General features: G+C 30.8%; 1 protein-coding gene across 4 annotated transcripts; it reads right to left on the bottom strand.

The window, feature by feature from the left end:
• LOC141638652 (sm-like protein LSM8) lies at positions 1-4,894 on the bottom strand. Of its 4 annotated transcripts, none has more exons than XM_074447996.1 (6): positions 4,697-4,894; positions 2,671-2,739; positions 2,535-2,575; positions 2,360-2,434; positions 655-707; positions 1-350 (listed from the first exon to the last, which is right to left on the bottom strand). In XM_074447996.1, the coding sequence occupies exons 2-6, from the start codon at positions 2,705-2,707 to the stop codon at positions 236-238; spliced, it is 321 nt and encodes a 106-aa protein (XP_074304097.1). In that variant the 5' UTR covers positions 2,708-2,739; positions 4,697-4,894; the 3' UTR covers positions 1-235. The 4 variants fall into 4 exon arrangements, with proteins under 4 accessions (XP_074304097.1, XP_074304096.1, XP_074304099.1 ...); XM_074447995.1 differs by having other exon boundaries at positions 4,701-4,893; XM_074447998.1 differs by having other exon boundaries at positions 1-326; positions 4,697-4,891.
• Between the last annotated feature and the right edge of the window lie 12,278 nt (positions 4,895-17,172).

The raw sequence follows: 17,172 nt of genomic DNA, 5'->3' as shown, positions 1-17,172 counted from the left end.
TTGTTCAAAAACAAAGACAGCATAATATCAAAATCTTGGAGAAAAAGAAAGCCGTCTTCGATTTACATACAACTTGTGTCCACCAGAAAGCTACAATATTAATACTAGTAATATGCTAAACCAAAGCTTGAAAGAAGATCCACGAGCATCATTTTCATGAGCATCGTAAAGTAAGACTATTGTCCTTCACAAATCACAACCCAACAAGTAACAACAAACGACCACCATCTTCTCATTAGTGGATCACAGGCTTCAGAGGATGGCCTCTCAATTCGGATAACCCAAGCTCAGCATCCAGTTCTTCGTCTAGTTCGCCAATTATACATCTGCAATGCAGTCGGTAATAGTCACTGTTAAGACCAGATAGAAATTCTGTTAAGCGCAAAGCTTAGCCTACTCTTCAAGCAACACGTTGAAACCGGCAAAACTCACCCAAACCAAGTAACTTGGGCCTAACACCCGAATCAGACAAGAACAGGACAACTCGAATATGACCAACAATGACAATTGACCTAATTTGACCCATAGTTGACCAGAACTTTGTTGAGCATGATATTGAACCGACCCGTTTGTTGAACACCCGTTTACCCAGTTTAGACTTAAGAAGCCACCAATTGGTGAGTAAATAGTAGTTCAGGATGAAGAGAATCATACATGTTATCGCCTCTTATGATATACAAACCCAATACAATTTGTTGAACACCTTCCTGCAATTCAGCAAATTATGTTGTCATTACATCTGGCTCTCAAATAGTGAGTATCGTGAAAAACACAACAAATTTAAGCATAACTCAAATCAGCTTGCCCAGAAAAAATAAAGGGTGATGGAAGTGGGGTTGGGAATGGGACGGGTCTAACACCAGAATGTAACATGAGTCTAACAACAGCAAATTCAGTTAACAAGTTCATATTCCCTTCTACACAGACAAAAATCAGAAAGTAGTGATCTTCACCAAGAGTTTCCGAAGGAGTAAATTTTGTGAAATAATGTTAAAAATTTAGACTAAAAATCATTACCGTTTACTGGAAATGCTGCTTTTAGTCATATTATTAACATCTATAAGTATGTCACAAGCAAGAGAAGGAAGTGTTAACTAGACTAACCAAGACCTGATTTTGCATGTGTATTGTATTAAGAGTTGGATCGTTCTTCAATTTCATTTACAGTATCCCCTCTCTGCTAATATATCCGCAAATCATACAAGAATGAGGGCAAGTGATCTCAAAACACGACGACTACTTTTGAGGCCATTTATCCATTCTTACCCAATAATATACAAAGTCCATTTGTATCTTTATTTTATGAATTTATACTTGTTAACAAATCATCTGGAGTCTTTGTAGCAGCATGCTTCTCCTTGGGAATGCTTTGACCAAGTAATCAACAAATATACAGCTCTTGTGATCAGCTAATTATCTGGAGTCTTTGTAGACTCAAATAATTTTGAAAAGATGTTACTACATAGGAATGGTTAGGGTTCATTAGCGCACCCGTGCTTCATCTTGGAAATGCTTGTCCCAGATTTTAACCTTACATTTCTTACAAGGTGGTAAGGAAAATATAATCAGATTTTCAGTGGATTCTGGAAAGCTGATGTATACATGTCTTACAATCTCAATAACGCTCCTGATTTTTTCTTAGAGGACGACTCACATGATCCCCAACTACGTGGCTGCATAGGCTACCTCACAAATCAAAGATGGGCAAAGTTGCTACCTAGAATGATACTTGAATGCCAAGACAATAACATGTGGGAGTTAGTCACAAATCTTTCATGTGGCTTCATCTTTGCATCATGTGGAATGTGTAAATCCAATACTCCTCTTAAGGTGTGCAACTTTCACAAGGTCTTTTGCTGAATTATGCAGTCACATACGCAAATTCAAAAAGTCGATAATCTACAACTTTGTTGACAGCCTGACAAGGTACTTTTCTTGTCAAAATGTTGTGTATTGTGACTTGTGAATAGCTACGACTAGTGAGACAGCATTTCATACTCTCATTTGTTTCTCCACTGTGATTTAGATTATAAACTAATGCTTTAGCTTTAAGCATTCATGAGGAAACTAAGGTGTGTCACTGTTCAGGTACAGAGTAGCCATTTCTTCGATTAGTTTAGCGAGTCAAAATAGGTCTACAAGAAAAGGTGTTATGGAAATGCAATATAGTGCATGTCTATGAGAGCAACAAGTAACGGCAAAGATATTACAGTTTTTCAGAAAATATCATCCTTAGACGACCATTAATCACAGAGTCTCCAAAGACGTATTACTCCAATAATTTTTTAGTTATAAAAATTTATTGCGACAGCCCAAAGTAGATCAGAGGATTTGGATCATGTAAGGAATTCATTCAAACCTTTGTAGAGAAAACCCTCTCGTGTGATTCATCCAGAATAATGTTTGTTGCCTGATCAAAACCCTTGAGGTACCCCTACGTCATAGTAAGCCACAATGTTTAGCAAGCAATATTAATATTTTAACAAGAAAAAAAGAACACGCTATCTTTATAGCAACGGTCTTTGCAAACTCACCACAATGTTGCGGCCATCATTTGTTATAACTGATATCAATTCTGCAAAAAAGATCAGGAAAAACTAATGTTAACATATTTGGGTCCGTAGGCCACAATGTTTCATGATTTAAAAAACAAAAGAGACTAACACATACGATCCACAAGAGGTTCAAGTCCAGTTCCAGCAGACATGTTCAATCAATGGGCAACAGAATAATAATGCACTGCAACACAGATAAGAAAAGGTCAGCAACTTTCTCAAAAAATACAGCATCACTGTGCTATTTTTTTTTTTTTTTTTTTTTGGAAGGCTGGGGAGGGAGGTAAAACACTATATATGCCAAAGAACATTGATTGAATGTCAAAATACTAAAGAAATCCATTATCAATACTTAATAGGCCTGAAGTTCAGATGTCAGGTTCTTAAGAGCGCCTTGGAAGGATGAAGCATGGTATTAGATATCGGGCACGAGACCACAATGCAACCAAGTAATCCGGGGATTGAAGATTGCCACAGCCTCATCCGCAACAGTAGGCTAAAACTTCACAATAGAACCCCCCCCCCCCCCGTTCTAAGGGTCGTCTGGAGGGGCGGCGGCCTAGGGCCCATCTTCTAATTCCTAAGCAACGGTTTCTTAATTTCAATGGCCCAAGATATAAGATATATGATCACTGATTGACTGATTGAGTCGATCATAACCTTAAAGCTTTGATTGAGATGGTCTTCAAATGTGGTAGGGTGAGGCTCTTGATAAAAGTTAACGCCTTAATTAAGAATTAATCTTCTTCCACTACCACCACCCTTAATCCACCTTACACAACCCCAAGAACTGCAGCAAACCCACTATTAATGTTTTGCCGCAACTCCTTTGGTCAACCACCACCAAAATTATTGGCCACCAGCCTCTTGGCCAAATTACCACCAAAATTGCATTATCTCACTACTAAAATTCGACCACCACTCCTTTGATCACTATTAAAATTCGGCCACAACCCCTCATGGTAGATATTATTTTTAAGCGAAAGCAGCAAACCACTCGCCCAAAACCCGGTATGGCTCAACCTAAAATCCACAAAGCCTCTTCCTCGCTACACGAAAGAATTGCATTATACCCACAACAAATTATGACACTATCATTCTCTCACTACCAATTTCGGCCACCATATATATAAAAAAAAGTTGACTACCCTTTAGCCTTTGCCACCACCCTCTTAGTTTTCACGACAATCTACCGTGTGTAAGCTACAGATCGATTTTTATAGAATTGATATCGTATCTTATTTATTAAAGCAACAACCACAGAGCCTATGTGTCGCTCTGTGGTTGAAAGTCATTAAGTCAAAAAAAATACATTTTGTATTTCCTGATTTTCAGGACCCATGTTCTATATGGGAATTAACACAGCATTATACTTGGTTTCTATCAAGTCTTAATTGTATACTCCGTATATAATAAATCGGTTTCAAGTAGCAATAACTACAACAATTATTTCAAGTAATTAAATTTTATGACTATTGTCAGAATTGTCCATCTACATTGTTCGATGATTTTCAATATTAAATATACTAAACAATAAATATTAAATATCTCCAATAATAGTATTTACATTTTTAATAACAACCCCATAATTAATTGAAAAGCCCAGAAAAGGAGAAGAAAACCAATAAATTTACCAGAAAGTGACAATAATGACAAAAAACTTGACATGAGTAATTATTAAACCCAGAAATTAGAATTGAAAATAAAGTATATAATTTAAGACAAATAATCTTCTTATTCTTCTACTGGATTTACCCCAAAAGAATAAGAGGACAATTATCTAGAGTAATTGATGCATTTTTTTGTAATTGGAAAGGTATACGCAAAAATAAAATTCAAACACCACTGATTTCACTTGCATTAACTAGGACATGTACATTATCCCTGAAAATCAAATAAGCAAAGCTCAAAGTTTAAAGCATTCATTCATTAACTAGCACACTCTTCGACAAATCATCATCAGTAAAATCAGACGAAACATATGAAATTAAGAACAAATTAATAGCAATTGAATAGCAAATTAATACAGTACTAATTTAAGGGCAAATTCGTTTGAATAGAAAACTGAATAGCAAATTCGTATGAGATTCAATTCAAATAAGCATATGAAATTAAAAACAATAAAAAGATTAAAATCATACTTACTAAATAATTGATGGATTCGAAATAGGAATAAAAAAAAATTATCCTTCTTGCTGGTCGTCGTCTTCGCCGATCACTATCGTCGTCGGCTGCCGTATAATCTCAGTTTATGGTTAGAGGTGAGTTTAGGGTTAGAGCCTAGATGTGGGTTTTGGGTTCAAGGAAAGAATTGGGATTTTGATGGTTTTATCAGTGTAGTTCTCGTACTATATTACGGTATTTATTAGATCGGTTTTTCTAACGCGTGCCGTTAGGACACGCATCTATCTATCTATAAATATTATTAAAAGGCTAAACTTTAAAGGCCACATAGACAATCTCACCTCGCATTACCAAAATTCCACGTCACCAATCCTCCATGTAGTGTGAGGTGTTTAATTAAGAGAGTAATTCATGTTCGTATAATGGTCCATTTAAAACGATACGCAAATTAAAAATATTTACATAAAAAATAAATTAGTATAAAAAACATTAAATTTTGGCATTTTTAATTTCTAGATAAATTAAAAATCAAAATTCATACTAAATTTTAAATTTCTACGTTTATTCTTAGGATATTTAAGTAACAAATAAATATCACATAATTCTAATTTTACGCCGTTTATGAAATAATAATGAATTTGTAAATATTAAGGGCAAATAATAACATAACATAAAACATTGACATTTTAATTTTTAAAAGTATAATTGGTTAAACGAAAAATAAAAATTTACATCACTCTAATTTAAAATTATTTATATGTGCAACTCATTCTTAAATATTATTGCAATAAACTTGCTCAATTTCAATAAATTAAATACATATGTAAATCTATAAATATGATCTATATCTATATCTATATAATAATATAAAAAGGGTAGTTTGAGTAGTCTTAGATTGCCAAGTGGCAACCCTTTTAGCCTTCATCATGTCTATATTTATATATCTATATCTATATAATAATATAAAAAGGGTAGCTTGACAAGTCTAAGATTGCCAAGTGGTAACCCTTTTAGCCTTCATCGTGTTAGCTTTCATAAATAAGTACATTAACACTATCGACTCTTCTAATTCTGGAGTATTAACTATCACCCCATTCAACTTCTATATTAATTTTGCCATAATTTTTTACATTAACACTATCGACTCTTCTAATTCTGGAGTATTAACTATCACCCTATTCAACTTCTATATTAATTTTGCCATAATTTTTTACATTAACACTATCGACTCTTCTAATTCTGGTGTATTAACTATCACCCCATTCAACTTCTATATTAAATTTGCCATAATTTTTCACTATAAAGATCACAAGTATAGCTCAATTCATTATCTACAACCTTTTGAATGCCAACTTTTTGAATGTTTTTTCCTAAATTAAATTGTTGCCATTTAAAATTTGTACACTAAATTTCAATGTACATCATTCAACTTCCAAATTAGCGTTATTTAATCTCACTTATTTAAGATTGTTTCTTTGTTTTCCTCTAAAATAGTCATGTGGAGAGAAATTTTTTTGAGTAGTTTATTTGTCTTCCTTGAATTTTGTATGATCAATTACTAATTCGTGTGTTGTTCTTTGTTTTCCTTATATTGTGTAGGCGGAAGGCGCTTTAATTTGGTAAAGTCATATAACTAACAATTTCATGCATAGGTAAATTTAGCTTTGTTTTCCTCTAAAATAGTCATGTGGGGGAAAAATTTGAGTTGTTTATTTGATTTCGTTGAACTTTTTATGATTAATTACTAATTCGTGTATTTTTTTTTTGTTTTCCTTATATTGTATAGGCGGAAGGCGTTTTGATAAAATTATATAACTAAAACTGTCATGCACAGAAAGATTTAGTTTTTACATAATTAACAGGTTAAATCTTCTATTTTCCCTTTTAAAATTCCGTAATTTCTACGTCATCAAATTATAAAATTTATGCAAATATGTATTGAAGATGATAAACATTTTAGAATAAAAATATGCATTAATGATTGATATCGATTTATATTTGGTCTTCTTTAAAAATATCAACTTTCTAATCGCTAATTTTATATGAGAGTGATAATTGATTGACGCCTTCGCTTGTATTTCTTTAAAATTATGGGGTCATACATTATCAGATAAAACCGAATATCCTATATAAATACCTAGATAGATACATAATACCTATAAAAAATGGATCATATCTCATTTTTGTGCCTAATTTCATATTACAATCTCTTTTTCATTTAACATTTTTATTTTAGTACAAATTACTATCATTTATAGTAGTATTTAAACGATAGATTTTCAAAAGGAAACGGGAGTTTAACGTGAAAATTAGACCAATTATCATAACTCACACCAACGGTGAATTGATGTGTGAAAGCAAGAAGTTGTAAGTTATGATCATGGTAATTATTGTCATATAATTACAATTAGGTTACAAATATATAACTTGACCAATGTAGAGGCTGGTGGAAGTGAAATTGACAAACTTAGATAAAAACATAATCTTTTAACTAAAACATTGGCATCTCTTTGAAGTTATACGTATTATATTATTTGTACCATTTATATGTTTTGCAATTGTACTTTTCATATATGAAAAGAACAATCCTTTTTATAGCATTCGAACAATAATGGTTTACTTTGTAAATACAATAATAATAATGATGTAGCGAATTGTCCTTAACTATGTACATTCAAACAATAAATTATTGTCCATATTAATACAGTATTGCTCACATTGGTGTCTATAGCAACTTTAGTTTAGCTTGACTTGTAAAAAATGATGGTTTATAATAAAGTAAACAACTAAGTACAAAACATTGTCTACATATTAATTAGAACTCTGAATAGTCTATATACAACTCGAACTATATAGGAGTATTATGTAGATGATATATGCTATACCGATCTCCAATTTTCTAAAATCTCTTATATGACTCTAAATGTTATTTATCACAATATGATTTATGTTGCATTGTAAGGAGAAAATTATCATGACAACAAATATTTCAAGCATAAATTATTTCTTAGTCGAAGAATAAAAAAAGGGAGATGTCAATTGATCACATTGTGCCCACTATATTTCATATACAATCACAATAATATGGGTAAACTATTAATTGTCAACTAGGAAACAATCAAATAGAATTTAAAAGAAAAAATATCTAAGATTGTGAAAAAGAATATACAATGATAACCCGTGATTTTCACGGGTAACAAACTAGTTAATAGTTGATTTGGCATAGGTTAAGCATTATCCTTTGTTAAGATTCTCTCATTTACCTTAATTATCTTTTATTTTTCTCTTTCCCAAATATTTTTTATCTCCTTAATATTTCTCCTAAATATTGTTTTATCTCCCTAATATTTCTCCACCATCTCTCCCCAATATTGCTTCCTCACGTTGTTGTGGCATTAAGTTTGACACTTTTTTTTAATTCTACCTAGTACATAATTGTTCTTAATCAACTACAACTACAATTAATTGGAATATATTGACAGTATAAAAAAAGTAATGGAATATATTGAATTTAATCCATAAATGTCATAATCACTTAGAACAATTTTAAAAAATCTCAAATAAAATTGCAAGATACAAAAAATGAAATTTCAAAACATACAATAAAGTCTCTAAATTTATTCTACTCCTTTAAACAAAAAATTGGATTTAAGCCTTCTCTTGTTTGGGAGTCTTTTTTCCTCTTCTTAGCATCAACAAGGACAGTTGTTTTCCTTTTCTGGACAAATTGTAATGTTATGTCCGGGCTTTTTACAAAAAGAGCAATTTTCTACTTTGCCTTTGTGCAGCTTCTTTTCCACCTATTTCTCGCCTGAATTTCGGACGACCTTTAGTTTTCGAAACCGGAGGTTTATGAATGTGATTATCATCACCCAAATTAGAACATGGACTTGAAATAAATTAGCACATCTCAATACAATAACTGTATAGCACCATACCAATACATGCTTTGACGTACAAATTATTATGGCATAATGCGTAAAGAACTCGACTGTGAAAGATATTAGACACTGGTTTGACGTACAAATTATTACGGCACAATATCTAACAATACGTACAAATTATTCGGGCACAATACGTGTTTTGACGTACAGTATAAACCGAAGTCTTTGATATACCTTGCAGACACAATACGTAAAGAAAATTGGGGTAGATGAAAAATTATTAGGTCACAATACATCATTTGCTAAATAATTTATACTGGACACAATACGTAAACAAAAACTACATACCTTGCGGAAGGAGATCGAGTCTGTTGTATCGGAACCGATTAGATTACTCATTGTTGATTTGGGGTAGATGAAAAATTGATTTATGGAGCATAAAATTGGTATAAATTTTAGGGTTATTTCATAACAATAATCCATCCTATTGGTGGTCTGCAATAATCACTATATCCTATCAATAATCCTAATTAAATCCAACCTAAGCACCATACCTTGTAATAACGAACCAGCTGATATTTTTTGAAGTTTATGTTGGAATATTTGATAGTTTTTGGACAACCTAGCTGATATATGTGAAGTTTATGTGTAATATTTTCAAGTGATGAATCAAGAACTTGGTTTATTTGATTCACATAAACATCATAAAATATCAGCTGGTTCGTTATTAGAAAGTATGGTGTTTAGGTTGGATTTAATTGGGATTATTGATAGGATGAAGTGATTATTGCAGACCACTAATAAGATGGATTATTGTTATGAAATAACCCTAAATTTTATTGATGACAAACTTTCATGGAAAAAAATTAAACGATGGGAGGAGAAATATTAGGGACATAAAAGAATATTTAAGAGAAATATTAGGGAGATAAAAGAATATTTGGGAGAGAGAAAAATAAAAGATAATTAAGGTAAATGAGAAAATCTTAACAAAGGATAATGCTTAACCTATGCCTAATCAACTATTAATGCGTGCCTTTAGGGCACGCGTTAGAAAAACCGTTATTAGATTGGGAATATGATTATTTGTATAAATTGACTGTACTTTTAATTTAATGTTATAATGTACTAAGTATAATATTATTAAAAGATAGAAAAAAAAGTTTACTTACCATCAAAAAACACATTAAATTACGTTGTTTTGTCTTAAACGGTTAATAATATCCTATAATGTTAAATCATTACCTGCATCTAATTTAGTACATTAGTAATACATTAAATAAGATATCAGATCTCTAAATAAAACGCGTATTAATCTTATAAAGTAAACCGGTAAAAAACGATATACTACGGATGTTAAAAGACGTTTACAAATTATTAAATTACATTTTCACTTCTTTTTTCCAATTAATCAATATTTATCTATATTATTAAAGGAAACTTTTTCGAGCGATTACAAAGATCCCAAGTTTTCGAAACTACCTAAATTATTATTTTATTTAGAGATAATATTTTTAGTTAGAGATAATATTTTATCACATCATGATCATAAGCAACAGTAAAGAAATTGTAAAGCTAATAGAATTCAGCTATTACGGGGTATCTTTTATGCAAGCTAAATTGATTATAATTTAAAAGTAAAATAAATTAGTATATAAACCAAAGGTTGAATATCTGCCATTAGTCGGTCAATATTCCCACCTCCATGGATTAATCACAAATTAATATGAACTTATTAATTTCTATTGTGCACATTAATTTTGTTACATGCACCTAATATAGTTCTATATTAAAAAAAATTAATTGTATATTTTTTTATGAGTTTTCAGGAAACATGAAGAAAGGATTTGGATAATTGCAATATCAACAAAGATTAATATTTTTTTAATTGTATCAATGTTTTTTTGGTAAGTTGACAAATACACGTATATGTTTGTTGTTCAGTAGCCAATCAACTTTAAAGTTCAATGTAACCCTAATATTACATTCTTACGTACAATTGTGTAGCATATTATTATTTTATTTCATTAATTTTTATGTAGTACCCCATATGATATGATTGTGTTATTAACTTTCAGTTTGAAAAATTCACCGTTTCTTTTGTTTTATTTTCAGGATTTCGAGACAAATTGACAAAAGTGCAATGTAACATTCAGGATATATGGGTCGGTTATGTCATATCTGAGGAGACTAAGCATAGTTATGTGTGGAACATAGTTAACACAAAATTTTGTATTTTTTCTGTCCTAATGAATAGTTTACACTTATTTTATTTTGTTTCTGTCCTAATGAATAGTTTACACTTACCTTATTTTGTGAGGGGAAAAATAAAGTAAATGTAAACTATTAATGGAGATGGATGAAGTAGCCCAGTAATTAAGTTTATCCATAGCAGTCATAAGGTCGTTATATAATGATTTGTTTTGCCATTTTTTTAGGTTAACATGTAAGCTCGCAAGCCGCTTGAATTGCGATACAAGTTCATGGACTCTAATTAAGGTAGTAAACACACAATATAATATAAGACAAAATATTTGGGTATGATATATATGTAGAGGTTAAATCATCAAGCTATGATTTAAGTCTTGAATCTTGAAATCGATATGAACTACGTAGTAGACTTTCTACAATAGTACAATTTCCTTGAGTCTGTTAGATTGTTTTCACATTAATTTAAAGACTTTTGATACAAGGAAATTTCTCATGTTTGAGAGTTATTTATCCGCGTACAACAAAGAGGGTGCAAATGTCAATTGATATTTAATAAATAGGGTGCATTGTCATGAATCAATCTACGGAGTATGTATCAACTTTTATAAACTACAGTATTTAATTAAATAAGTTGATAAAAATATCTATTCAATTCATTTAGATAGTATGCAATAATTGGGTATTATATTTTTCCTCAAACTATATGAGATAAAATTTGTTTCATCACGTGAATAATACAATCCTATTTGCATTAAAGAAGTTGATTTGCGATGCAAAAGGCCGGTATCAAGCATTTAAGCGTATATCTTATAAAATACCACCATCACAATCCTATAGACATAATACCACTAATATTTGTGTGCATATGTGCTTTTCCTATGAATTACGCACAACAATTCAGATTGAGTTTTTTCATTCTTTACGCCTGTAGATCTAGTTAGAGATTGCTCTGTATTTTGCCTTTTTTTTTGTTGACTATGTTTTCTTTATTATTGATTACATTGATTATATTATGCGTCCTTAAAATCTTAATTATTTTATAAGAGGTGACATTTATGTTCAAGTAAGTCATTTATGATAAATAAAAACTATGTGAATTATCTAAGTAAACAGTAGGAGTCAAGGTAGGCTTTAATTATTGTAGTTCTATTGTTGTCTTAGTTTGTAAATTTAAAGTCCTTCTGTAACATTGAGTAAGAACGGAGTGTTATTAGTTATGTTTGATTACATTTCAATTGTATTAGGGATAAGGCAAAACAAGAGTCTCATCTCGCTATAGCCTATACATTAATCAATAGTCTAATAATAGTATAAAAGAATATAGATGGAAGACGTACTTTTCAAAAGTGATATTAAATTAAAACCAAGCTAAAATATATAGGATAATTTTAAATTATACATGACAGGGCACTACATATAGGCCCGTGCATTTCACGGACATTATATCTAGTATATATACTTAAAAGAGGAACTTTTAGAGCGATTTCATTGGCTATTATTTTAGATCGATTTCATTGGCTATTGCTTTTGTTGAATAAATTATGTGTATAAATAAATAGATAATGCAAATAATAACTATAATTATTATAACTTATTAATTACGGTAGAAGAATAAATGGAAGTGTGGACCAACTACAATTCTATATAAGCACAAAGTCATAGTTGTAAGTTGAGTCTTATACAGCCGCACTATAAAACTCAATCATCCTCCGACCTTGTGCGTCAATCATGTATCCTTTCGGCAATTGATGTAGTTTTATATCGAGTATTGATTTTAGACTTTACTCTAATTAATGCCTAATCTTTGTACTATAGTTTTCATGTATAATATTTGAGTCGATTAATTTTAATTTGTTTAACATTTTTCATGCTAATGAGTTGTGGGGTATTTTGTAGTGCAGGTAAACATGTTGATTACCTGTTCACGTGAAGATTAAATAGTATGAATTGTCAAAAGGGATATTCATCGTAAGTCTTTGTTTTAATTGACCTCGAGAATTGAGCAAAGCTACACCTACGTACGCCTCTTATTTATTTATTTATTTTACTAGTTTAGGACTCGTGCATAGACAATTTATGTAGGCAAGTTTTAAAATTTTATAATATAATATTATATTACTATAATTCTTATATAAATGATTTATATTACCTGGAAAATATGTAATGAAAAGCCAACATCGATTAATTCATTGAATTGTAATGGATAAATAAGAGAGAACATTATGATAATTGGTAAGTTTAAATAATTCACAATTATTTTGTACCAAAAAAAGTCACAATTTTTTTTAGCGTTTTTCTACATGATACCCTTTTATTTTCACGAATTATACATGATACCCCTCGTTTTTCAAAAACATTATTGGTACCCCTAAACTTAATGAAAACCTCTAAAAATACCCAATATGCTCTAATCCGCCTCGTTTAAGTATTTAGTTTATGTACTTTTTGTTGATATTTTGACAATAGTTTGTCATACCATTAACATAAATATAAGTTTAAATAGGTGCAATTCGAATTTCTAAGGGATAAACTTTGACATGCTTTTATAAAGTTAAAAAATGGAAATAAGGTACTCTACTCAGATTTATAAATTAGCAAAACAACACTCTACTTAGATTTATCACCAACTTTTTTCCTAAGGTACTTGTATTATTTTTTCCCCAGTAATTAGGTCATATAGATGATATAAGTAATTAAAAGGTTAGTGAGTAAACAAATACAGATTTTGCTTAAGTGAATTGGTTTTAAATGATGGAACTGAGAATCATCCCACCATCTATGAACGAAAGACGTACTCCAGGGTGAAAGTTTTAATTATAAACCATATATTTCGTACTCAAAAAATTCCATGTAAATTTTAGTTGACACAGACTATTTGTCGTGCAAAGCAAAAAATAACTTTAAAATGAGAAAATGATGCAGTTTTACCAAGAATACGCAAATAGTTCAAATATCATACATTGAACAATCTAGTTACATGCAAATTGCAAATTTTTAATGGAAGAGGTAGAAGTCAGAGTGATTTTTACACCAATGTCATCTCTATCCTATTCTGACTTGTGACACTAATTAGCTTATTTAACTCTTGAGCATGAACTACTTTACTGTCACTTATTACCGACTTGTACAGTTGTACTCTTTTCAACCCCTTTCTTCAACGACCTTAGGCGTGGTTTCATACTCTTTAGATAGCAGGACTGTAGGTGAACCATCGACTTCAAAACTTCAATTAATGTAGCTTCAAACTGAGTTCCATCAGGCTCAAGGATTCTCAAAGCCGGTGCAACAACTTCCATGGGAAGATGATAGAGTTACACCAGGTGTATGAGGTCCTCATACACCACCAATAATAACGCGCCACTTCTCCAACTCAAAGAATCTAATTTAATCTAATTAATCCCTTGATTCCTTCATTAATTACCCCCCTAATTAATGTTCTCGGTATTGCCATATATTTTATTAATTAAAAAAAACTTCTCTCCTAATTTTTATTTAACTCTTATTTATTACTAATACCTTTTATTATTTTTAGTATTTATGTATACCTTTAATATTTCGTATATTTATGTATACCTCTAATATACGTACACAGTCCTGTATACGCTACGGTTTAATATACATACTGTATTAATTTCTTTATACGGTATGATTATTCCTTATATGTATGTTTATGTATTTACGAAAATACATTATTTGCGTTAATTTTTTTTTTAATTTTTTTTTCAATTAATACTTTTCATATAATACCTTTTTTTGTCTTATATTTAAATTTTGTTTAAAATTTATTATTTTAAATTATATCTAAATTTCGTTGTATTTTTTTTTTTGCGTAATGTTTTATTTTATACACAGTGGTTTTAATATTTAATTTGTTTAAATTAAATTTTTTTATTAAAATTTTAAATTTTAAATTAAATTTATTTTATGATTAATTTTCATTGTACTTTTTTTTTTGCTTATGTGGGTATGAATAAGTTATGTCTTTTTTTATACACATTATTTTAAAATTTTAATTAAATTGATTAATATTTTATTTTTTTAAGTTATACAAAGTATTTGCTAATATCCATGACGGGAAGTTTAAAGGACCTTATATATATATATATATATATATATATATATATATATATATATCTATATATATATATATATATATATATATATATATATATATATATATATATATATATATATATATATATATATATAAGAGAGAGAGAGAGAGAGAGAGAGAGATATATATATATATATATATAGATATATATATATATATATAGAAGAAGGATCAAGTGAGTCCACCAAAAAACATTGAGTCCCTAAGTCCTATTTAGAGCCATTAAAAAGATAGGATGAAGGGTTGAGATTGAAGAGGAAAAACAAGGGATTAGAGCAAAAAGTAGGGAATCATTACTAATTAAACACTTTCCCTCACTACCTTCACTAATCAACCACTAATTTTACTATATAACATTTATTTTCCACTCACTTCTCTCTCATCTCACACAATTACATTTATCTCATCTCTCTAAAAACCCAAAAAATTCAAAAACATGCAAAAAAAAATTTCCCCCTTCATTCTCTCATCCTCATCCGTCATCCCCATACACCACCCACATACCACCCACCACTCACACACCCGCCGCCACCACGATGCACCACCCACCACTCACACACCCGCCACCATCACCACGACGCATCTCTTCTGCCGGCGACCACAACACCACCAGCCACCCTTCTCGTCTCCTCCAACAACCACCACCACCACCACCAACAACACACCTCCTTAACCGCCATTCTCACAACCCAAAACACCACCTCCATTACCGCCATTCTCACAACCCAAAACACAACCACCCCTACTTTTCCACCACCACAAACACCACGACGGCCGCCACCACCAACAACACCACCACCCACGAACTGCCACCACCTTTGTCGCCCTCACACAACGCCTCCTCACCTACCTCCCTCCAGATCTGGCTCCTCCCTTCTATTTCCGTCACCCACAACCGCCACCCTCCTCTCTTCCTCTGTCGCGACTGTCTCCACCACCACCACCTTCTCCCATCACGGTTTCGCAGGCCATACCACCAACAAAACGCCAGACCACACTCCTCTCCTTCCTCTTTCCTTTCGGCCAGATCTCGCGTCTGGTTTGTTGGTGTGGTGGTGTTGGAGTGCGTGATGAGGGTGGTTTTTCTTTTATTTTATTTTTTTGTTTTTCATTAGCAAATGTGTTGATGATGTTCCAGTGTTATGTTTCGTGTGTTGTTCTTTTTTTTTTTTTTTTTTGTTTTTGTTTTTTTTAAGGTTGGTGGATTGTTTTGTTTTGTTTTATAATGTTTTGTTTGTGATTTGTCTCGCGTTTTTTTTTTGTTATTTTTTTTTTTGACAATTTCTTTATTCTAGATATCGTCTTGCTATAGTTTTCAAAATCGTATTATTATGATTTTTATTCTTAGATCTAATAAATATATTTATTATACTCATTTTTCTTTACATTTACACTCGTATTTCTTTACATTTACACTCATATTTCTTTACATTTACACACATTTTTCAGATTTACACTCATATTTCTTTACATTTACACTCATATTTCTTTACAATTACACTCGTATTTCTTTACATTTACACTAATAATTTTTACATTTACACTTGTATTTCCTCATATTTACACTCGTTTTTATTTAAATTTACACTTGTATCTCCTCACATTTACACTCGTATTTCTCTTAAATTTACACTTGTATCTCCTCACATTTACACTCGTATTTCTTTAAATTTACACTCATATTTCTTAACATTTACAGTCGTATTTCTTAACATTTACACTCGTATTTTTTGACATTTACACTTGTATTTCTTTACATTTACACTCGTTAAAATTATATAAAATTGCACTCATATTTTTTGTGGATATGAGTTGGTGGGGAAGGACGATGATGGTGGCGTTTTTTGGAAGTCGGACTAAAGTTTTACTCGTAAAGGACAAAGTTACACTTATAAAGGACCAAATTCACGCTCAAAGGACAAAAGTTACACTCTAAAACCTTCAAATTGACTAAAAAATCAAATTTACACTCTTAAAATGTTACATTTACACTCGTAAAACATCAAATTTACACTTGTAAAATGTTAAAATTATATAAATTCAAAATCTCCTTCACAAAAAATCAAATTTACACTCTTAAAATGTTACATTTACACTCTTAAAACATCACATTTACACTTGTAAAATGTTAAAATTATATAAATTCAAAATTTCCGTCACAAAAAATCAAATTTACACTCTTAAAATGTTACATTTACACTCGTAAAACATCACATTTACACTTGTAAAATGTTAAAATTATATAAATTCAAAATTTCCGTCACAAAAAATCAAATTTACACTC

The sequence above is a fragment of the Silene latifolia genome, unplaced genomic scaffold (assembly GCF_048544455.1).
Source record: "Silene latifolia isolate original U9 population unplaced genomic scaffold, ASM4854445v1 scaffold_202, whole genome shotgun sequence".
Taxonomy (NCBI): Eukaryota; Viridiplantae; Streptophyta; class Magnoliopsida; order Caryophyllales; family Caryophyllaceae; genus Silene; species Silene latifolia.
This window is presented reverse-complemented; position numbering and strand designations above follow the sequence as displayed.

What these genes read in the sequence shown, in the direction of transcription:
- LOC141638652 (XM_074447996.1), bottom strand. Translation starts at nt 2,707, where the DNA reads ATGTCTGCTGGAACTGGACTTGAACCTCTTGTGGATC. An exon ending in ATGATGGCCGCAACATTGTG is followed by an intron (nt 2,435 to 2,534) that starts GTGAGTTTGCAA and finishes ACTATGACGTAG; the next exon opens with GGGTACCTCAAGGGTTTTGA. An exon ending in AGAGGGTTTTCTCTACAAAG is followed by an intron (nt 708 to 2,359) that starts GTTTGAATGAAT and finishes GCTGAATTGCAG; the next exon opens with GAAGGTGTTCAACAAATTGT.